This window comes from Rhizopus delemar, genomic scaffold, assembly GCF_000149305.1.
Source record: "Rhizopus delemar RA 99-880 supercont3.1 genomic scaffold, whole genome shotgun sequence".
NCBI classification, from domain to species: domain Eukaryota; kingdom Fungi; phylum Mucoromycota; class Mucoromycetes; order Mucorales; family Rhizopodaceae; genus Rhizopus; species Rhizopus delemar.
In genome coordinates, this window is record NW_027137827.1 from 2,503,854 (window position 1) to 2,525,626 (window position 21,773).

At 34.8% G+C, this 21,773-nt stretch overlaps 9 protein-coding genes across 9 annotated transcripts; 7 read left to right on the forward strand and 2 right to left on the reverse strand.

Annotated features, from left to right (window-relative positions):
- Positions 1-4,104: 4,104 nt before the first annotated feature.
- Positions 4,105-4,778, forward strand: RO3G_00991 (uncharacterized protein; the record flags this gene model as incomplete). Its single annotated transcript, XM_067655582.1, has 4 exons — positions 4,105-4,177; positions 4,239-4,351; positions 4,406-4,509; positions 4,586-4,778. 4 exons carry the CDS (start codon positions 4,105-4,107, stop codon positions 4,776-4,778), a joined length of 483 nt encoding a protein of 160 aa, XP_067511683.1.
- A 310-nt stretch (positions 4,779-5,088) lies between these two features.
- RO3G_00992 (uncharacterized protein) lies at positions 5,089-5,705 on the forward strand (the record flags this gene model as incomplete). The annotated part of the gene is made up of 3 exons (XM_067655583.1): positions 5,089-5,243; positions 5,312-5,358; positions 5,608-5,705. 3 exons carry the CDS (start codon positions 5,089-5,091, stop codon positions 5,703-5,705), a joined length of 300 nt encoding a protein of 99 aa, XP_067511684.1.
- Positions 5,706-7,826: 2,121 nt separating this feature from the next.
- On the forward strand, positions 7,827-8,827 carry RO3G_00993 (uncharacterized protein; the record flags this gene model as incomplete). The annotated part of the gene is made up of 3 exons (XM_067655584.1): positions 7,827-7,967; positions 8,017-8,232; positions 8,288-8,827. The coding sequence occupies 3 exons, from the start codon at positions 7,827-7,829 to the stop codon at positions 8,825-8,827; spliced, it is 897 nt and encodes a 298-aa protein (XP_067511685.1).
- Positions 8,828-8,885: 58 nt separating this feature from the next.
- Positions 8,886-9,601, reverse strand: RO3G_00994 (uncharacterized protein; the record flags this gene model as incomplete). The annotated part of the gene is made up of 4 exons (XM_067655585.1): positions 8,886-8,959; positions 9,079-9,306; positions 9,390-9,537; positions 9,581-9,601. 4 exons carry the CDS (start codon positions 9,599-9,601, stop codon positions 8,886-8,888), a joined length of 471 nt encoding a protein of 156 aa, XP_067511686.1.
- A 993-nt stretch (positions 9,602-10,594) lies between these two features.
- RO3G_00995 (uncharacterized protein) lies at positions 10,595-11,293 on the reverse strand (the record flags this gene model as incomplete). Its single annotated transcript, XM_067655586.1, has 1 exon — positions 10,595-11,293. The coding sequence occupies one exon, from the start codon at positions 11,291-11,293 to the stop codon at positions 10,595-10,597; it is 699 nt and encodes a 232-aa protein (XP_067511687.1).
- Positions 11,294-11,867: 574 nt separating this feature from the next.
- RO3G_00996 (uncharacterized protein) lies at positions 11,868-12,470 on the forward strand (the record flags this gene model as incomplete). Its single annotated transcript, XM_067655587.1, has 1 exon — positions 11,868-12,470. The coding sequence occupies one exon, from the start codon at positions 11,868-11,870 to the stop codon at positions 12,468-12,470; it is 603 nt and encodes a 200-aa protein (XP_067511688.1).
- A 945-nt stretch (positions 12,471-13,415) lies between these two features.
- Positions 13,416-13,814, forward strand: RO3G_00997 (dynein light chain 1, cytoplasmic; the record flags this gene model as incomplete). Its single annotated transcript, XM_067655588.1, has 3 exons — positions 13,416-13,566; positions 13,636-13,689; positions 13,750-13,814. 3 exons carry the CDS (start codon positions 13,416-13,418, stop codon positions 13,812-13,814), a joined length of 270 nt encoding a protein of 89 aa, XP_067511689.1.
- Positions 13,815-14,123: 309 nt separating this feature from the next.
- On the forward strand, positions 14,124-15,399 carry RO3G_00998 (uncharacterized protein; the record flags this gene model as incomplete). The annotated part of the gene is made up of 3 exons (XM_067655589.1): positions 14,124-14,138; positions 14,184-14,509; positions 14,562-15,399. The coding sequence occupies 3 exons, from the start codon at positions 14,124-14,126 to the stop codon at positions 15,397-15,399; spliced, it is 1,179 nt and encodes a 392-aa protein (XP_067511690.1).
- Positions 15,400-17,152: 1,753 nt separating this feature from the next.
- On the forward strand, positions 17,153-20,509 carry RO3G_00999 (hsp7-like protein; the record flags this gene model as incomplete). Its single annotated transcript, XM_067655590.1, has 5 exons — positions 17,153-17,345; positions 17,418-18,172; positions 18,323-18,463; positions 18,527-18,742; positions 18,800-20,509. 5 exons carry the CDS (start codon positions 17,153-17,155, stop codon positions 20,507-20,509), a joined length of 3,015 nt encoding a protein of 1,004 aa, XP_067511691.1.
- Positions 20,510-21,773: the final 1,264 nt, after the last annotated feature.

Genomic DNA, 21,773 nt, shown 5'->3' on the forward strand with positions numbered 1-21,773 from the left:
AGTATATGGCCCGTAGGACTCAATGAGACTCATGATTTTTTTTACCTTCGACAAAATTTTATAAAGCAATTTCCTTTTCGAGAATACTTGTTAAAAAACTAAAGTATTCGCCTGTCAGGTCTCATAGTAGTAGGTCCTAATATTGACTTATCAAAATCGAGCTTTTGACAGTGGAGAGTAATTATCCAAAGACAGATTCAAACGTCTAAAGGGTTGACATGACTTAAAGAGATAAGACAAAGTCAACGAAGCCATCAACAAAGGCCACTCATTCTGACTAATAGTTGTTGAGTTCAAAGTGCTTAAACTAGTTTATTGAGAAGAGGTAAAAGTATATAAATGTGCGTTTTCCAGACTTTTTTTTACGTCCGCAATTATGGCTTTAAGATGTTTAACACGCTCTGTTTTTCTTTGGGAAAATAAAGCATGATTTATCTATACAAGTAAAATCTAAAAATTCATCTTGTGCCAACAGCATCAACGATGTTAACGTTGAAACTGAGAAAGAGCTGAGAAAGAAGAATACGAAGACCATATTAAAGAATAGAAAGAGATATGAGGTACACTACATAAAGCCTTTTTGTTGTCCAGCATCAAAGTTAAAAAAAAAGTGTGATAGATGTTCAAAGCCTTGAGAAGGTAGATCTTGTTTCATGTTTCTTCTAGAAAGCTACAAAAAAAAGGGACGCCTCTTTGCTTCTTTGCTAAGCATATAGAAGAGGCAGACGTAGTTTTGAACTTTGATATGAGAGTTACATTTATACCTTATCCTCTTTTTGGATAAGTTGCTTCAAGCAAATGTTAAAGAACAATCAATTTTTGCATCATAACTGACCTGATAAGATAAAAAGTGATAAAACAGGGGTACGCGTCGTGTTCCAAGAAAAAAAGACGTTTAAAAAGAGTGAATGGAAGACTTGCTTTGTTTATTCATCGTTTTTTTTTTTTCCTTTCAGTTTAAAAACAACATGCGTAAAAAGAAAAAGAAAAAACTCCTATTGCCTCGCTACCTGGTCTTCTTCTTTCGCTATCTGGTCTTTCATTTATGGATATGGTCATACTCCCGGCTTCATTAAGCCTTTCTAAACAACAGTCAATTCCACACTGTAAACAAAATTCTTGCCGTTCTCTTCTGAAAAGGAAGCAGAACTAGGCTGCAATCGATGATTGCTTTACTTTTCGGAGGTAAGCACTTTTATTCTTATGTTATTTATGTCTTGATGACTGAGACTGACACTTCATATACCCTATCAGTATTACTATAATCATCCTGTGCCTTGATTTGTCGTAGCTCTTGGGATAACAGATAAATTATATCATCTCGCTTATGTTACTTTTAAAATATTATTTAAGAAAGGAATATGTGTATATTTATAATTTTGAGAGAATGAATATTTGTTATACTTGACTATTTTGAGGATAAATATCTCATGTTATTTGTATGAACATATCGTATGCTTTCCTTTAGCAAAATAAGCATGCTTATATATTCGTAAACATGGACTATAGTTTTAAAGCTTATTAATTTCAGCTTGAACTAGAACGGCATACAAGCTATACTTGTACATCATTAAACCTCACATACAAAGACCCACCTTACTGTAAACACAATGAAAAGTAAAATTTACTGTATAATTGTTCCTTCATTACACATGCAACTAATTTACAAACAAAATATGTGAATAGGTTTCTGTTAACAGATTGATCCACAATATTTCCATTGGTTGATAAAAGTAATCTGATATTCATATAATCTCTTACTCCATTAGTGTACTGAATAATATTTTTGAAATAGCAAGTCCATATTATCTTTTTTACTGATATAGCTTTTGAGAATGGTAAATAATTGATTATTCACTTTATACCATTGGCAAAACTGTTCTTCAGAGTAGGATCAAGCTGGATTATACAACCCTTAAATAAGTCATCATGTATGTTACATATTGATACAAACCTAACTTGATCAATATTTTGATATGCTTGAACACTTCATGATTGGTTGATATAAAGGTTTCTATCCTAATATCCAAAATTTATAAAAACATACTCATCTTTCTTCCTAACTTACTCATTGTATCATTTTATCTTGTATCTGTTATTTATATTCAGATCCTTAATGTAATTGTTTAGTTTAGTACTTTGCAAGAACGTCAAATTTATCATTAATTGAAGCTAAATGTATCTTTTTAAAAAGATGAATATGAAAACGGGCCAAAAAAATCATCATAGAAAGACGTATATTAAAGCAATACGACCAAAATAAAAAAGAACGCCATATAATAAAAAAAAATTAAAAAAATAAAGTCTTTTATAGGTCAGGCTAACTTTATGACAGTTCTAGCCTTATTTTTTAATAAAGAAACAAAATATCCAGAGATAGCCATGTGTGAAAACTGCCAATATACCCCCTCTTCTCTAATGCTTTGCGTAAAGAGACTCAATTTAACGAAGAAATCATAAAAAGAAGATAATTAAAATATTAATTTGTAACTTATGCGTACATTCACCAACTGAAAAAGGATACCATGTTCAATGATAACATTTTTCTCATAGACATAGTTCAATTAATTAGGTACCTATGCATATAAATTTACAATTCCTCTTTCAACTATATAAATATAGTATAAAAGAAAAATAAAAAAAAAAAGTAAAAATGGAGATAATTTTACATAGACAAATTTAAATTATCTTCGTTTGCTATATCTATTATATACCTCGTCTATTTTTTACTCTTTTGCATACATGAAATACTAAGCCAAAACTCATTTTTTTGTTGCATCGAATGTAAAAGAATATACATATCAACAAAAAAATAGCATAAATCAAATCAATGACTTTTTGTTTTTTTTTTTTTTTTCACAAAAATGCCATTTGACTAACTCTTACAACTCAGTAAAGTATAAGATCAAATTACATATGCACTAATAATTTAATATATAGAGACGATATATAACAAAAATAAGGATATCCTTAGTTATATTTATTTAATGGGAGATTATGAAGATCGAAGAAATGGAATATGTGTAAGACTTTCTTTTTGCAAAGAGTAAGAATAGGATTTTTGCATGAAAAAAGAAACATTCGTGTTACATAAGATATTGTGCTTCCTATTCTAGGTTTTATTTTTCAAAAAGAAAAGATTAAAAGCGATTCAAAATGAATTGATTCATAGTATTTTTTATAATAAAATAAATATCTGTAGTTTACTTTACGTAAATTATATACTTAATGCAGGGTATTCAATTTTTTTTAATGATTTTGATTTTAGAAAATAAACAAGTCTTTTCTGAAAAAGGTATTCTCTGGGTTACTTTTCTCATTTGTGTAAGAAAGGATATTTTGGGTCGTACAAGTTATAAGAATAATTTCCAAATTCATGTTTATTAGTGCTTTATTAGACAATATCTTATTTCAAAGAAAAAAGAAAACAATTAGAAATTACAAGAAAGCTAAATGGCTGAAAGATCAAGCACACAATGCATTTTAGGATGAGAACAAGACATTAAAAGAGGCAACTCATTACTTTTGCTTAAAATCTTTGTCATATAGATTTTTTGAAACCATCTTGTTTTTTATTTTATCTATTTATTTGTTTTTGACTTGAAATAATTTGTTCCAAAATTAATGATGAGCTATTTGTCCAAATTTCATTGAAATAAAATGAAAGGAATTTGAAAGGCGGCCAACATGGATTGAGAGCAAATGGAGATATTATAATTTTTCAAAGGTACAGTAGTCGCTCTATTTAAGGGTGGATATTCCTAAAGTTTTGACCGCCCTTAAATAGAACATACTCTTAAATCGAAATTCGTAGCTGTTAAAAAATTGAAATCACTTAATATGTACTGTAGCTACATTATAGACAGGTTTGTACAACATGTTTCCACATAGACCACTATTGGTTGGTATAGATTTGGTAATTGTGTAACGATATTAGCAAATCAAAACTTGCTTAGGACTTGATCAAGTCGTAGTTTCAAAATAATTTTGATGAGAATAAATACGATGTAACGAAAGTTATTCTTTCTTTACTGAAACGTTATTTAGTAATATTAATGTTGTCAAAAATGGTAAAGGTCTAACAACAAAACAATATTCTTTAAAATGTCCAACATCTTCAACCAATTCAAAAATAACGGTGATGTCTATATCATAATAAATGCAAAGAGAGAAAGATGTATGCTCAAAGAGGTCCCCATTTGCAAGAACCAAATTTATACTTATTCGTATTCTTCTAGCTCAAAGCCCAGCACTGTCAAATTCGTCGAATTCTTCTGTTGAGGTGAAGAGATCAAAAAAAATAAATTACTTTCTGGGTGGAGGAAAGAAGGAGTGGAAGCCGAAGGAGGAGGTAAATGGGCACGTGGATACCTATAGTTGAATAAGATATAAACATTACTTTTAGCTTCTTGTTAAGGACATTAATGTTACGAAGGCGTTCAAGAGGTTCAGGCAGCAATCGATAGGCGAAGTTGATAGAAACAATGATATAAACTGCTTGAGAATCCTGTAAATATTCAAAGATCTATTTTTCCTCTTTCTCTTCACACACTAACTTCAACTGGGCCAAATTTTCTCACTCTAGCTCCCTCTCCCATATCTTCCCTTTGAACAAGTTCGATGCTAAAAGGTGTGTTGCTAGGTATTTTGATAAAGATACCTGCAATGCTTTGAAGTCGTTGGTTCGTGGCTTGAAGCCCAAGTTGGAACGTGCACCCACCAAGGCAGTTGTGTACTGCAAGAACGAAGCTGACGTAGGTGTCGTGTTTGGTCATTAATGATGTCTTTATTTATTATTTTTGATCTCAGTCCAATCCACGCCAGACTATACAATTGATAGTCAGACAATATAATCCAAGATTCATTCTGAATTATTTGTTTCTCTCCTTTTTCTTACTTCATAAATAAAAGTTGTCAGCTATTGACTTTTTACTGTTGTCATATTATAAGTACCAAACATCTCAGTAAGTTGAACCAGTACAAAAAAATAGCTTTTTCTAATAATATTTGTAAATAGAGAGTTGGAGAAGATGATGAAGAAAGCAAAGAAGAAGTAAAAGAAGAAAAAGAAGAAAAAGAAAGGAAGACATGATGAGCATGGTCAAAGGCCTAGCCAGACATGAGAGTCAGTTCCGCGCTTGCATTGCAGACGTCTCTGAAGCCTCTTTTACTGAAAAGCATATGATGCCGGCGATTCGAAGAGTGTTGCTTCAAGATGAAAGCAAAGACATTGTTTATGCTATGTGAGTCTATACCCAGTCATTTTTATTTTATATATACACTAACCGCCATATATCTTGCTCATGGTTAGGATTGACAAGCCAGATCAAAATGGAAAGAAGCCAGACTTCAGGATTGGTACGAAGGTCAAGAGCAAAGAGCTCTATTTTTTCCTTGTTGAGGTGAAAAGACCAGGGACAACAAGCAAGTACCAACCTGAAGACGACTATGTAAAATTAATGAAGCAGATGAAAGGCTCTGTGGACGAGCAACTTCGTTTGGGGTGCAAAACCCTTCATCACTTGGCCTTTTAGTCGAAGGTATACTCTTATTTAGAGCGTCGTGTACTAAAAAAGAACATGCTGTCTAATACAGGTACTTTGATAGGATTCTGCTGTACGCTTTTCCAAATGATGCTTGTTGCTGATGGAATTTATATGCCTATGGCAATTGATCGCTTCTGTCTGGTTGAAGAAATTCACTAGATTTTACATTTGCCTTCAATTGTTGAAGCTTTTTATTTTGTCAAGGTATTAATTGCAGACAAACCAACCATTGCAACAGTGTACTGACGTATTCTATACAGTGTGAGCTTAACAAGTTTGCTGTTAAAGTGAACGAAAAAAAGTCAAACGAAGAAAAGAGAGTTGGAAGAGAGCGCATACGTCTCTCTTTCGAAACAAAGTTTGAAACAACGAAGAAGGCCAAGAAAGCCAATAAATAATTTTTTTTTTATTTCCTCTTACATCCATGTTGTTAAGATCATTATCTATAAACAGGGAATACCCTTCAAATACAAAGCAATCGTCTTTTGAGAGTATCATTACCTTATAGAAACCAGACATCTTAGATATAATCGCCTCAAGATAAAATCGTAACAATCTATTCCCTTTTTTCCCTCTAATATACATTATGGTACAAAAAGCCATCCGAAAAGGAGGGCTAGCGATATGCATTGGCTCCACCCTCCCCAAAAAACAAAAAGAAAGTTTGTTTTACAATTAACTAGAGCTACAAAAACGAATCTGAGCCATCTAAACAAAAGCAAACTTTGGTCAATAAAAAAAGCAAACTCTGAGCTGTAGAAGAAGTAAGAGACAATATCAAAGCGATCTTGCTTGATTGAAAAACCAAACTTTTGGGTGTGCTGTCACTATAATAGACAACAGTGGTTACATATTTAGAACGATTCACGTAGTTACGCTAGACTACTACATTCGCTCAAATTTACTCATCGTTACTAGATAAACAGTGATCTTTCTCATCAAGTATATACTATAGTGGAAGAAGAAAGATATGACAAAGCAAGCGGTTAGAAAATGACTTGTTGTCAACACAAGATCTTAGTAGCAAGATCCTTTGCCGTAATACAACTCAATTTCATGGAACTATCTATAATACACACTTTTGATATTTAGCATTAATAAAAGAGGTCTCAACTCATTTTAATCGACTATGATCAATCTGATTAACTTTTCTTTGCTTTGGTGTTCAAATAAAGCATGTTGTCTTTCATAATTTTGTCACGTATAAAGTAATACATAAAGACGAGTAAAAGTTATTTCAATACTACTCCTTTAAAGTCTCAAGTACATCAGTCCTTCCAACAAGCTGAAAAAAAAAGTAAGAGAGATTCTGTCTTTTGCCTTTACACCCCACGAAAACACTTTATTTGAAAACAGCTTCTAGACCTCTCTTGAGCATAAAAGTGCCACATGTTTCTATTCATCTTGCTTCAGACACCAATAGTAGTGATAATCACCTCCTCACCTAGGTTCTGAAGTCTGTATTTGTTATGAGTAACTATTGACACAACAAAATATGTGTACAAGTTGTAGTACGATTAAATTACGTATAGTAAATGTTAAGTATACTCGATTCAAAGTTATTTGATCCAGAAGAACGCGAACATCCGAGCCGTTTTTTTTTTTCTTTCAGGATGGGAATCTCGAGAAAGAGATAAAAAAAAAGGTGAAGGCTGTTCACTTTTTGCTTTTTTTCTTTACTACTAAAAAGAAAGGCAACTGTCACTGCAACAAAAACATAAGGAGGAACTGAGGCTGGATACTTTACGAACTTCATCGTGAAAACCATGGATGAGATGGACAAGTATCCTCAATTTAGAGGATTTTATTTGATCATGGATAATTCAAAGAAGTGATACACACCCGGCCCTGGTATAAAAAATGATTTTGGCCCGATATATACTTTATCTTATCCCTCCCTGGAAAAAAAAAAAAAAAAAATTGAATTACATTGCTCAGCTTGAAAGATCTAGGAAAAAAAGGGGAAAATAGTTTATTAATTATATTGAAAATAAAGCGTGGCTGAGAGAGCTTGTACCACTTCTTCGTCCTTTACTTCGGTAACAGTTGTATTTCTTTCATTTCAGTGTGTCATTTTATTGTTTAACGTATGCGCCACTTTCTTTTTCGGTCCTCAAACTTCGAATTGCTGTTTGTTTACCAAAAATAGTAATCGTGTTGCCAATGTTCACTAAAAAAAAATGCTGGCCGGATTACTTCCCTTTCTTCTAAACAAAAATGACACTTTTTAAAAGAGAGAGTTCCAAAGAAGAAGAGAATGAAGAAACGATCAACTATAGCATGGCACCTAGACATGGACACGGGCAAGATGTAGTTGATGAAAATGGCATTCGACAAGTAGCTGGTTGTTTACCGATTGATGTCGTCAGTAAACGTTTCTTACTCGTCACTTCTTCAAGTCATCCCGATGTTTGGGTTATTGTAAGCTTAACGAGAAAAATAAAGTATAAATACTCATGCTTTCCTATAGCCTAAAGGTGGCTGGGAAAAAGATGAAACACAAAAGCAGGCGGCTATGCGTGAAACTTGGGAAGAGGCAGGTGTGAAGGGCGTTATCAACAAACATCTGGGTGTGTTCACTGAGAAATCAAAGCATGGAGTAAAAGCACATCACTGGATTTATGAAATGGAAATTAAAGAAGTAACCAAAAAGTTCCCCGAACAAAAGAAGCGTGCGAGACGATGGGTAATCATTGAGATAAGGAAAAGATAGATGAAATGTGCTAAGCAAATCCTATTAGTTTACTTATGATGAAGCGATGGTTGTAGTAAAAGCACATTATATTAAAGACGCCATTAGTATGTCTAGTCTAAGTCCCCTTGTTCATTCTGGAGATGAAGAAAAAAAAAAGAAGAAGAAGAAGAAAGAAGGTGAGGATGACAAGGAAAAGAAGAAGGAAAAGAAAAAGAATAAAAAAAAGGATTCTGAGGAAGATGATGATGATGAAGAGGAGGATAAGAAAAAGAAAAAGAAGAACAAAAAGAAAGATTCAGATGAAGAAGAAAACGATGAGGATGACAAGGAAGAAAAGAAGAAAAAGAAGGGAAAGAAGAAGGATTCAGACAAAGATGAAGAGGGGTCTGAAGAGGATAAAAAGAAAAAGAAGAAGAAGAATAAAAAGAAAGGTTCAGAAGAGGATGAAGATGAGGACAAGAAAATGAAAAAGAAAGGATCTGAGGATGATGAAGAGAAAAAAGAAAAGAAGAAGAAGAAGGATAAAAAGAAGTATTCTGAAGATGAAGGAATAGAGATAAATAGTGAATCTGAAGCAATAAAGTAATGATAAGTTTATATATAAAAAAGTGCACCAGGCAATAACAATGATAATAATACAAAATTCAACTTCTCCTTCTCGTTAATCCTTTCAGTGATGGTGGGTATTGAATAGTTGATCTCTTCTTCAATGTTTGCTCTTAAAAATAATAATTAATATAAACAAATAAGTATACATGTCACAATTACCTTTACTCCTTTTTTCTTCTTCAAGCATTGGTTGTAATATACGTCGTCTTGCATTAATAAACCAATTACTAATTTGATTCAGATTCAAATTTGTCTCTGATGCCAATTGTGCTTTTTCTTCTTCAGTTGGATAGGGATGCTTTTTGTGTTTACATAGCCAATCACGAAGTATGGCTGTCACAGCTTTTGGTAAATTCCCACGTCGGCGTTTGTTATTACCTGTCATATGTTTATTAACAGGAGGTGGACTGGGTGATAAAACAAGTGAGGGTACAGGTGAATGAGGTTCAGGATGATCTATGATACTATTGGTACTAGATCATTTATAGAGCAATAAAGGGTACCTCGAGAATAAGTAATGATATCCAACCAATATTTACCATTGATTTCAAGCATTTCATTTATCCTCTTCTTGTGTAAATCAAGCTGACGTTTATCATTGTAAGGGATATGAATATGATGGATATCACCAGCCTCTACATATTGGTGATCATGAAACAATATAACAGGACTGAATGTACGTAATTTCTATATTATTTATTATTAGAGTGTTATCATTAATAGCAAATACCTTTTTCTCTAAAGTTGACATGGTTTGAAAGAAAGAGTAGGATAATAATTGCAAAGATAAAAAAATTAAATGTGTTCTATAAAATAATAAGAGTGAAAAAAAAAAAAATAAGAGTATAAAGTGAAAGAACATTAAAATAAAGCCCAATTCTGTACAACGCATGACCAATAAGATGATTCTCTTACGCTATGACCAGCTTTTAAAAATAATAATCAGAAGGGCATATTAATGATGAAATACAATAAATTTATGAATCACTCATTTCTTTGTGTATCCAATCAGTCTATTGATTCCCCTTCATCATCAAACTACTCTCTAGTCAACCGAGTCAGATCCTTCTTGAGGGATGTCGTCAGGAACACTTTTTTTTTCACTGGATAATTTTAAACAAAAGAGTGCTTATATATTTAATATGCACCAGTGTAGCACTTTATCGGCAAGGCTTTTATTGTCAGACAGTGTGAAATTCTTGTAGGAACTTTCTATAAACATACCATCAATTGATTCCTAGAGAACATCTTGGCTTGCATTCCTATGTGTTGAGCTTAATTAAAAGATGCTTTACTTTTAATATCAGGAATAGAATCATCCCCTTGCTTACACTAATTCATATTTGAACGATTTTGGCTGTCTTCAGCTTCTCATTCTCATACACTGGTTCATTTCCTTGCTATGAATCAATGTCGACTCAAGTTCATGACTTTTTTTTCCTGGTTACTGTCAAGTCCATCTTTTGGCAAAAGTGTATAAGGTGAGGTCATTCATGAAAATGATGAATCAGATTGATTGTATCAAGGCCTGGATCCCACCAGAGTGTTGATTCTCATACCATGCTCTGCTCTACCTGAGTTGTGTGGGCGGTATTCAAATTCATGCTCTTTTGAATGACAGCCCATTCATCTTGCATCGAGTCAAGCCCTGTTTAGGGATATCAAACCATGAGATTCACAACAGATGGAACAAAAAAGAAATTGGTTTTATGATACATTTTTATTTTTAAAGAAAGAATGGTATTTAAATTCCCATAACTTCCTTTATTTGTGATTTTCTTTGTTCAATTTCTAAATGCAAATCACTTGAATTATTCATCAATTCATCTAATCCTTGAGGATGTCTTCTACTTGACATGATTGCATCTACTTTAGCATCCAAATTATCAAGTGTAACGAATTCTTCTGTTTGTGAATACAATTTAAGCAACATTTTACGTCTTGTGTCTCTCTGTGCTTCATCAAATGCAAGTCTATTTTCATTGCGTAACTCTGTTCTGTTGTCAACACGCTTGGTCTTGAGTTCCAAGTCTAACAATTCTACAACTTCTTCTTCATGTTTCTTTTGGTCTTGCTTGATTTGGCTGAAATAAGTGTTGAGTTCTTGCTTCTTCTTTTCAGCTGCTGCCAGTTTCTCAGCAGAAACGAGATCCTTTTGTCCTTGCTTTTCTAATAGCTCATGTGCATATCTGTGACGTGTGATCTTTAATTCTCGACGATAAAGTTGTTTGGGGCTGTTGACTGCTGCTTCTTCTTTTGTTGTAGAGCCAAGGTGTGAAGGAAGTGAGCTGGCGATATCACGACGTTTCTTATTTATCTTGGGTGTTTCTCTTGTTCCTTCAGGTGCTTGAAATCCAGGTGCATATCCTTTACGTCCAGGAACATATTGTTGTGTAGACACAAATCGTTTGTTGACTGCTACCAAACGACAAAGACGATTCATATTTGACATGAGAAATTAAAGAAACAGGGGACCGCAAGAGGAATAAAAAAAAAGATTTTTGTTCAAAAATGACAGTCTCACTGTGACTTGTTTTGATTTCTAAAGCCAAAAAAATTCTGGTGGTTTCCAGAGCTTTTTCTTTTTTTTTTTTATTTAAGCCAGTGTTTTTTATATATTCTTTTTTCAAACAATGGAAAAATTACTCCAGTGGGCTGTTGATAATAGCAATAAAAACTCTTTGTCAGAACAGGCTGATGCTATCCGCAGAGGAGAAGCAAAGCCAGATCCTTCAAAATACGATCCAAAAATATTAGAAGCTATTCTTGGTAAAGATGACGCTACTCGAATGAAAGGTATTTAAAGAAATCGAAAATAGTAAATAAACTAACATGTACATGTGTGTATTTAGAGGCTGTTGAATGTATTAGCAATCCAGAAGATACTGTAGAAAATAAAGAAATTGCTTTAGATAACTTGGAATTGGTAACAAAGATATGATCTTTTCCCTATATCATGTTCTCACCCTACATTTTAGCTTATTGAAGGCATCGATAATGCTTGTAATATCGAAAACATGAAATTATGGCCTGCTATTATCAAACAATTAGACGCTAAAGAACCTGAGGTACGCAAGGGTGTTGCTTGGGTATGCGGTACAGCCGTTCAGAATAACCCTAAAGCTCAAACAGCATTTATGACACACGGTGGTCTTCAGCCTCTCTTGAATTTGCTCGCTCATGATTCAGATAAGGGGGTTCGTAACAAGGCGCTGTATGCTATCTCTGGTTTCCTCAAGCATAATACACCCGGCGTTTTAGAGTTTGAAAAATTGGACGGATTCAATGTCTTGCGTGTTATTCTTTCAACAGAAGATGCAGCCATGCTTCGAAAGGTTATCTTTTTGTACAATAGTTTGATGATCGATAATGAAGCTTTGGCAACTCGATTTGTCAAGGATGGTACGTTTGATGATTTCCAAAAGGTGTTGATCAAGTATACAGAAGAGGATGAAGATGAGGATATGGTTGAAAAGACATTGCGCACGATTCATACTGTGGTCACCAAGAGTCAAACCAGTGTGTCTGATGAATTAAGAAAGGCATGTCAAAAAGCAAAGGATAAATATGGAACAGATAACTTAAACTTGGTTGAATCTGAATGGGAAGATTTATTGTAAATAAATAATAAAAAAAGGAAGCAGAGTTTTATAGACAAATAAAAGGAGAAGCTTTTCTTTTTAAGACAGTCAGACAAATAAGGATAGTTCTTTTTTTTGGCGGAAAATAATACAGAGTGATTTTTGTTGAAAGGATAGCGTGTGATCCATACATGATTGTATATTGGATGATGATTAACATGTGCTTCAATAAGGATTCATAATCAAAAAGGCAATCGTTGTGATTGATTCTGTAAAAGAAAGAATCAAGGGCTTTGATATCATGTCAAGAGACATGACAGACTTTCTTAAAAGAGTACACTCTGATCATCTCTCTTTTGTTGGTAAGCAGTAAAGAAATATATGAACATGACGTCTACTTCTTTATGCTAAATTTTGCACATCTGCTTTGAATTGATTTTTTGTTCTCTGCAAAATAAAAGGGAACTCAAATCGACATGTTTTCATATTTATTCAAGTGTGTTCTATAATCCCTTGAACTGTAAATCTTTTTTTATACTTGTTTTATCTTTTGATATGAATTGAAAAGAAGGAGATTAAACATTATAAAAGCAATTGCCGTATTCTGTTCACTTATTTTATGAATAAAAATTGAGATAGCAATAGAAAATAGCGATTGAGTCTTTATTCACTTTGTGTACTAAAGAAGTAAAAATCAAACGTGCAAATTTCGAATGAAATAAAAAAAAAGGCAGCCAACACACATCTATTCATGTCAAAAACACGAGAAGTATAACCTGTTACACCAAGTGTGAAGTTATATTCCTTTTTTTAATATCCGCCATCGACTTAAATGATATGAAAACTTTTTTTTTTTTTTTGCCCTTCTTGTTTCTTTTTTTTCCCCTTTTTATTGTTATTCATATAAAAAAAAGGTACTAAATAGAAAAAGGACATGATTTATAATCGAGTATGAAATAATCTATTTTTTTTTTTTTAAAAAAGATGTCTGATACAAAAGCAGTAATCAAGAGTGTTGATATGAGCGAAGAAATGCAGCAGGAAGCTATCGAATGTTCAACACAAGCTTTAGAGAAATATAATATTGAAAAAGATATCGCAGCTCATATCAAGCGTGAATTTGATCGTAAATATGGTAAGTTTATAAAGTCAAAAAAAAAATAGAGAAAAGGGGAAATAATAAAGCATATTTCAATGATTGTAGGCGCTACATGGCACTGTGTTGTTGGACGCAACTTTGGTAGTTTTGTTACTCATGGTAAGTACAAAAGAGAGAGAAAGAGAAAGAGAGAAGAGAGGCTTATGTTTTGTATTGTAGAATCCAAACATTTTATTTATTTCTACCACGGTCAAATCGCTATTCTTTTATTCAAATCTGCTTAAAAGCGCCCTCTTTCTGAAAATAAAATAATGATGAAATCATGAAAAAATAATTTTTTTTTTTTTTTTTTTTTTTCGACAATTAAAAATGTCAAGTTTTTGATCTTTTTTTTTCAATTCTTTTTTCTTTTTATTATATTTCCTGCAAATAAATATTCTATTTTGTAGTCATGTTGAAGTTAATTTTAGCCTCCATTCAGGTAAATTAATTTTGAAATCCTTTGATTTCTTACTCATAAACAACAGGCTATCCTGCAAGTCATGGTTGTTGTATTTTTTGGTGCTGTATTAGCAAAATTAGGTTACTTTAACATGGATAAGCAAAGGGTAAATAATAAATAATTATGATTTGATACTAAACACATTCCTTAGTGGTTATCCAAGTTAAATCTCGTCTTTTTTACTCCTTGCTTATTGTTTTCTAATATTGCATCTATCATCTCATTCGAGAAACTCTTGGCTTTTTGGCCAATTCCCGTCTTTTATCTCATTTATGCCCTCATCAATTACACAAGTTCACAATTGGTTTCTAGATTGATCGGTTTGAGCCCAGCTTATCGTCGTTTTGTTACTGCTTGTGTGATGTTCTCGAACTCAAACTCTGTGCCAATCGCTATTATTACAAGTTTGGCTGTATCAGATGCTGTGAATACTTTATATTGGAAAGAAGATGACACGGCAGAATCAATTTCTGCAAGGTACGAAAATTAATGAAACAAACCAATCTAATCTCTAAACCAATTCTTACAGAGGTATTTCTTATACTCTTTTCTTTGCAATCTTTGGTAACCTGATCCGTTGGTCGTACGGTTATCAATTACTCCAAAAACGTACCGAAGATGATTCATCTACTATTCACGAAGATGAAGAAATCAATGTGAGCACCAAAGGCTATCAATCATTCCCTCCTACTTCTTCTTCTACTTCTTTAGCCTCATCTCGTGGCCCTACGAGTTCTACAGCCAGCATCAATGAATCCACTGGTTTATTGACCTCTCAAAGCAAACAGCCTGAATCAGATGAACCTCTTTGGAAAATTGTAGCGAAACGTATTCACAGTGTCATGTCCCCTCCTCTCTATGCTGCCGTGATCGCATTGATAGTAGGACTGTCTCCGTTGAAACCTTTGCTGTACGACAAACAATCCTTTTTGTATCCTTCTTTTACCAAAGCCATCGAATCCTGCGGTAAAGCAGCTGTTCCCCTCATCTTGTCTTGTTTGGGTGCTCAGTTGGTCGACATCTCACAATCTCAACAACCTGCCTCTCCAGAAATGAAGAAACCGATTGCGCTCGCTATCGTCTTGCGTATGGTCCTCACACCCTTTCTTGTGATTCCTTTGGCTGCATTGTTTATCAATTATGGATCTCAGTGGTCTAGTCTTGCATCTGATCCTGTCTTTGTCACCATGATGATCGTCCTTGGTTGTACACCCACAGCCATCAACCTCGTTCAAATCACTCAAGTCAATCATGTTTTTGAGGAAGAAATGCTGCGTATGCTCTTTTGGAGTTATGGTGTAGTCTGTGTTCCTGTCTGTACTTTGCTTGTCTTTTTGGCATTAACTCTTGTAGACCAAATGCTTTAAGTGCTGTAAATAGTTATACCTGCAAATATTCTCTCTGGAAACAATAGAATTTACGGAAAACCCCAATAAAAGTTTATTCCACACAAAGTTTACCAAAGCCACACATGTTTTAAATTGTTTGTTACACGGGATATGTGCATCCGTTACATGAAGGTTGCATAACAAACAGACACCAAAATAGGAAACAATTCATAAACATTGAAAACAAAACTATTTTATTTAAACCATCTCTTCCATCACAGATAGCATCTAATTCAAAATGTTCATCTGCTATCCATGTTTGAATTACAACCATCAGTGAAAAAAAAAAAAAAACAAGGGACAAAGCAAAGCATCATCGTACAAAAGAAGGACATTGAATAACATGAGACGATTGTGTTCAGAAAAACTCTGTTTTTTTTGTATTCATAAGCTCATTTGATCATCGTTCCGCATTGACCAACATCGCTTGAGGAATCAAGGAGACTGACAATCTCCAACACCGATGATTAGCCAAGACCATCCTTTTAACTAGATTGATTCGTCATCTAAATGAGCATAGGCCTTTGCTGGTTTGTTGCAATCCTCTTTTCCTTTTTCATGAGGCTGATGACTTTGTTGTGTATAAAAATATTGGTAAAAGAAAAAGAAAAAAAAATCAAATTTTATAATATCTTTGTTTCTTGCTCACACAACAGAATGTGAGCACACTCTCACTCTTCTCAAGTCAATTTTTATTTATTCAATGTTTGTTTATTCTCCAAATAGGTTTCTTCAAATCAATTGTTTTATATTATTTTTACTTTTTTTCCATGCTTAAAGAGTTGTTGGTATCGTTTTTATATTGCATCGAATGGTAGCTTGTCCTTTCGATCTCATGCGTTCATGCTTCTCTCGTTTATTAAACCTCTATCTGAGTAGCTTGGGTGCTGTTGATATTATAAATCGATTGATGCAGATTTGATTCCTTGCTGAACAGATTTCTTGAATTGTTTTAGATACGTCTTGAATACCGATCTGATCTTCAAAATGAGTTTTCTTTTATTTTTATGAAATACAACTTGTAGTTTAACACTAGTTCCAATGAATCTGGTATCATCATTTTTTTTTAAAAAAAAAAAAAAAAAAAAAAGAAAAAAAGAAAAAAAAAACGTATGTGAAAATGCGCAATGAAAATTGATTTTCATATTGCGGTTTCCTTTCTGGTATTTAATTTATGTAACAGTCACATTTATGTGCACTCCTACCATTTTCTGTATTTTTTTTTGGAGAAAGGGGAAGGGGGTGAAACTATGTTATTCAATGAATAAAAAAATACTCTGTGATAGACACATTTTCAAGCATTTGTGTCTTCTTTTCATAACAAATAATACTATAATATAGATCGTGTTGATTCTTTTGTTATTTTAAAAAGAAGAGGTTTATGTGACAGTTGAGCATGTGAAAATTGATGAATGTTTAGCATTCATTTCTGTAAGAAATTATTCCAAAAGTGTTGCTTAGTAACAAAAGAAAATAGATGACTGATTCAACTGTCAACGTAAAAGATAAAAGTAAACTGATGAGGTTTTCATTTACAGTGTTATTTTTCTATTTTTTTTGTGAGTAGGTATTTTTAATTCAGTTATACAAGTATATTCAGGTAAAATGATAAGGGAAAAAATATTTTTATACCATCCTCAGTTTCATATGCCGCATACGATATTCACCTCTATTTTATTCACAGGCTTCTTTTTTTTTCGTCCTTTTTCTTCTTTTTTTCCCTTCTTTTCAAATGAGCCCCATCACTGAAGAAACCTATAAAGCAAGTGCCGAATATATTGCCTCAAAATTACCAGCCGATTTTAAAAATGTTAAACTTGGCATCATTTGTGGATCTGGTCTTGGAGGCTTAGTGACTACGATTGACCAAAAAACCAAAGTTGAATTCTCATATCAAGATATTCCCGGCTTTGTCTCAAGCACAGGTATATAAAAAAAGAAACCAAATTTCTCCCTCTTGTATCTTTTCTATAAAAGAGTACTGATTCAAATTGAAGTCATCGGTCACGCCGGTAAGCTTGTGTTTGGGCACCTTGGTGAGTCCCGTACGCCTACTGTTTTCATGGTCGGTCGATTCCATTTTTACGAAGGACACAATATGGCTCAGGTCACATTCCCTGTGCGTGTGATGGCACTCTTGGGTGTTCAATACTTGATCGTCACCAATGCTTGCGGTGGCCTTCAACCTACCTTCAAGGTGGGTGATCTCATGATCATCAATGACCACTTGTCCATCCCTGGTTTGGTAGGTACTCATCCATTGATCGGGCCCAACATGGAACTGTTCGGCACCCGTTTCCCTGCGGTCTCAGACGCTTATACCTACGGCTTACGTAAATTGGCTTTTAAGGCAGCATTTGACATTGGCATTTCCCCTGACGACATCAGAGAAGGTGTCTATTGTATGGTATCAGGACCTAGTTTTGAGACAAGAGTAGAGGCACGTTATTTGGCATCCATTGGTGCAGACGTGGTTGGTATGTCAACCGTACCTGAAGTCGTCGTTGCCCGTCATGCAGGTATCAAAGTGTTGGGTATCAGCTTAGTTACCAATGCGGTCATCAATGCTAAAGGAAAAGACGCTAAATTGGAAGTGATGAGAGAATTGGGGTTGACGGACGAAGTGGAAACTGAACCCGATACTGAAAAATATATTGCAAACCATGAAGAAGTTTTAGAAACAAGTGCAAAGAAATCTCAAGAAATGCAAAAAATGGTCGCTCGTTTCGCTGACTTGTTGGCTGCCTCTCCTGTATAAAATAAAATTGTTCATTGTTCTCACGGAGAACTTTTTCTTTTTTTTTTTTTTTTTTTTTTTTTTTTTTTGCTAGCAAATTCGATCTAGTTCCAGGACAGCTAGCGGGAAACCAATTATGGCTCTAAAATTTAACCCCGGCAAAAGTTTTTTTTTGAAAGGTGCCTTGCCTATAAAGCTTTTTTCGTCTTTTCTTTTCTTTTCTTCTTCTTCGCCTTTCATTCTATAAAAATGTACAACTTATCCAAGGTTGCCCAAAGACGTCTCTTGCCTACCTTGACACGCAACGTAAGTATATAATGATAATTGTGTTTTTTTAAATTTGAGGCTAAGCACATACAATACTCATAGACTGGTGTCCTCTCCACTGTCTCTCGTTCTTACAGTTCAGCTGTCAATGGTCCTGTTATTGGTATCGATTTGGGTACTACCAACTCTTGTGTTTCAGTCATGGAAGGCAAGAATCCCCGTGTGATCGAAAACGCTGAAGGTGCTCGTACCACTCCTTCCGTCGTTGCTTTCACTAAAGATGGTGAATTGTTGGTTGGTCAAGCTGCTAAGCGTCAGGTAAAGTAGATTTTGTTGAAGAGTGTGAGTGGACGTATCTGATGATTTTCTCTTTAGGCTGTCGTCAACTCTCAAAACACTGTCTATGCCACCAAGCGTTTGATCGGTCGTCAATTCAAGGATCCTGCCGTTCAAGCTGATATTCCTGCCGTTTCCTACAAGATTGTTGCCCACAACAATGGTGACGCTTGGGTTGAAGCCAACGGTCAAAAGTACTCTCCTTCTCAAATCGGTGCCTTTGTTTTGGGCAAGATGAAGGAAACCGCCGAAGGTTTCTTGAGCAAGAAGGTCAAGCATGCTGTCATCACTGTCCCTGCTTACTTTAACGACGCTCAACGTCAAGCCACCAAGGATGCTGGTAAGATTGCCGGTCTTGATGTCATGCGTGTGATCAACGAACCCACGGCTGCTGCCTTGGCCTACGGTCTTGACAAGTCTGGTGATTCTACTATTGCTGTTTACGATTTGGGAGGTGGTACCTTTGATATCTCTATCCTCGAAATTCAAAACGGTGTCTTTGAAGTCAAGTCCACCAACGGTGACACTGCCCTCGGTGGTGAAGATTTCGACTCTCACCTCGTTCGTCACGTTGTCAAGGAATTCAAGGACGAATCTGGCATCGATCTTTCCGGCGATCGTATGGCCATTCAACGTATCCGTGAAGCTTGTGAAAAGGCCAAGATTGAATTGTCCTCTACTGTTCAAACCGACATCAACTTGCCTTATATCACTGCTGATGCCACTGGTCCCAAGCACATCAACTCCAAGTTGACCCGTGCCAAGTACGAAGGTCTCGTTGGTGACCTCATCAGCCGTACCATTTCTCCTTGTGAAAAGGCCATGAAGGATGCTGGTATTAGCAACAAGGAAGTGAACGATGTCATCTTGGTCGGTGGTATGTCCCGTATGCCCAAGGTCGTCGATACTGTCAAGCAAGTGTTTGGTAGAGAACCCAGTAAGTCTGTTAACCCTGATGAAGCTGTTGCTATTGGTGCTGCCATTCAAGGTGGTGTCCTTGCCGGTTCCGTCACTGACATTTTGTTGCTCGATGTCACTCCCCTTTCCTTGGGTATCGAAACCCTCGGTGGTGTCTTTACTCGTCTGATCAACCGTAATACTACTATCCCCACCAAGAAGGCTCAAGTTTTCTCTACTGCCGCCGATGGTCAAACTCAAGTTTCCGTCCGTGTCTTCCAAGGTGAACGTGAACTTTGCCGTGACAACAAGCTTTTGGGTGACTTCAACTTGACTGGTATTCCTCCTGCCCCTAAGGGTGTTCCTCAAATTCAAGTCGAATTCGATATTGATGCCGATGGTATCGTCAACGTCAGTGCCAAGGACAAGGCTACCAACCGTGACCAATCGATGACCATTGCCGCCTCTTCCGGTTTGAGCAATGACGAAATTGAAAACATGATTCAACAAGCTGAGGCCAATGCTGAAGCTGATCGTGCTCGTCGTGAAACCATCGAGATGGCCAACCGTGCTGACTCTGTCATGAGCGAAACCGAAAAGGCTATGGATGACTTCAAGGAACAACTCGACAAAGCCGAAGCTGAAAAGCTCAAGGAAAAGATCACCACCCTTCGTACTGAAGCCTTGAAGGCTCAATCTGGTGACGCCTCTGTTAACCCTGAAGAATTGAAGGCCAAGATTGATGACCTTCAATCCAGCTCTTTGAAGCTCTTTGAAATGGTCTACAAGAACCGTGCTGCTCAAAACGACACCACTTCTACTGACAACAGCAGTGCCAACAATGCTCAATAAGAAGTATGATTTTTTTATTATATAAATATCTCCTTGAATAATTACTTTTGTTATATACACCCACCCAAACATTACTTTTTTTAAAACTGTAGATTATATGTTATATATTGTAGACACAGAACTTTTTTAAAATTAAAATAAAAAAATCTGTTCTTTATTTATAAAAAAAGTAGTAGCAAAAATTCTTTAGTAATCTTCATGTAATGACCTGAGTTTACTATTTTTGTAATTTGGAAAGTTTTAATTGAAACTATAAAAAAATACATCTAGTGTGTGATACAGCCAAATTTAGACAGATGCAATGATGAAGGGTAGGTTGCTATATAAAGAAAAGAAATCAATGATGTAATTCATATAACATCCAATCTGTCCACAAGCAACTTTAAACTATGGCTCTACTTTTTTATTTTCTGGGTGAAAACGGATCTCAAAATTGTTTCAAACCAAAAGGAGGTCTATCCTGAGCATCCAAAGATTGGATTAGTGTCATACAAAAAGTTTTGATTGGAGTAAAACACATCAAATCCGAATATATAAAAGATCATTGATCTTTTCTTTTTTTTTCTAAATCTAATATTATTACATGTCTTCTTTCACTTCGAGATTTACAGAGCTTGATATATGCCCATCAGAATTTACTCTTAAAGAAACAGCAACAATATCTTCCACAAAGTCTTCATCCATATACCAACATGTTTATCTTACAGGGTCTGATCCAGGCTTGTATGGGAAAAGCAATCATTCATTAGCATGTTCAACTATACCAGAGCAGAGGGCAACTGTTGATTTAATATACGAACCAAGGCATACAAAACCTTCAGCAGACACACATTTTCAAGGATTAGCAAAGAAATTTAAACGTTTTATAAATTCAATACACAAGATAAAGAACAAAACATCCATGTCTTCCTCGCCTTCTTCTTCTTTTACTGGTTAATGTGCTCTTATTTATTCCTTCAGTTTCTTTTGTGAATTATATCATAACAAGCAGCAGACACACACTCATTAGATTACATGCATGTAAAATGTATTATTAGAACTTGCTCTCAGCTGGTCTTTTGAATTCAATAGGTCCATTCATAGCTATAGTTGACATGTAATAAAAATATAACATGTGTCTCTGGACACATTCACACCCTCTAATTTTACATGGTACTACAAGTGTTACACTTTAATAAAACACAGTGACTATTTGTTCACTTTTTATATAAACATACAAATCTGATGAATCATATACTCATCAAGATGTAGGTCTTGGTGAATC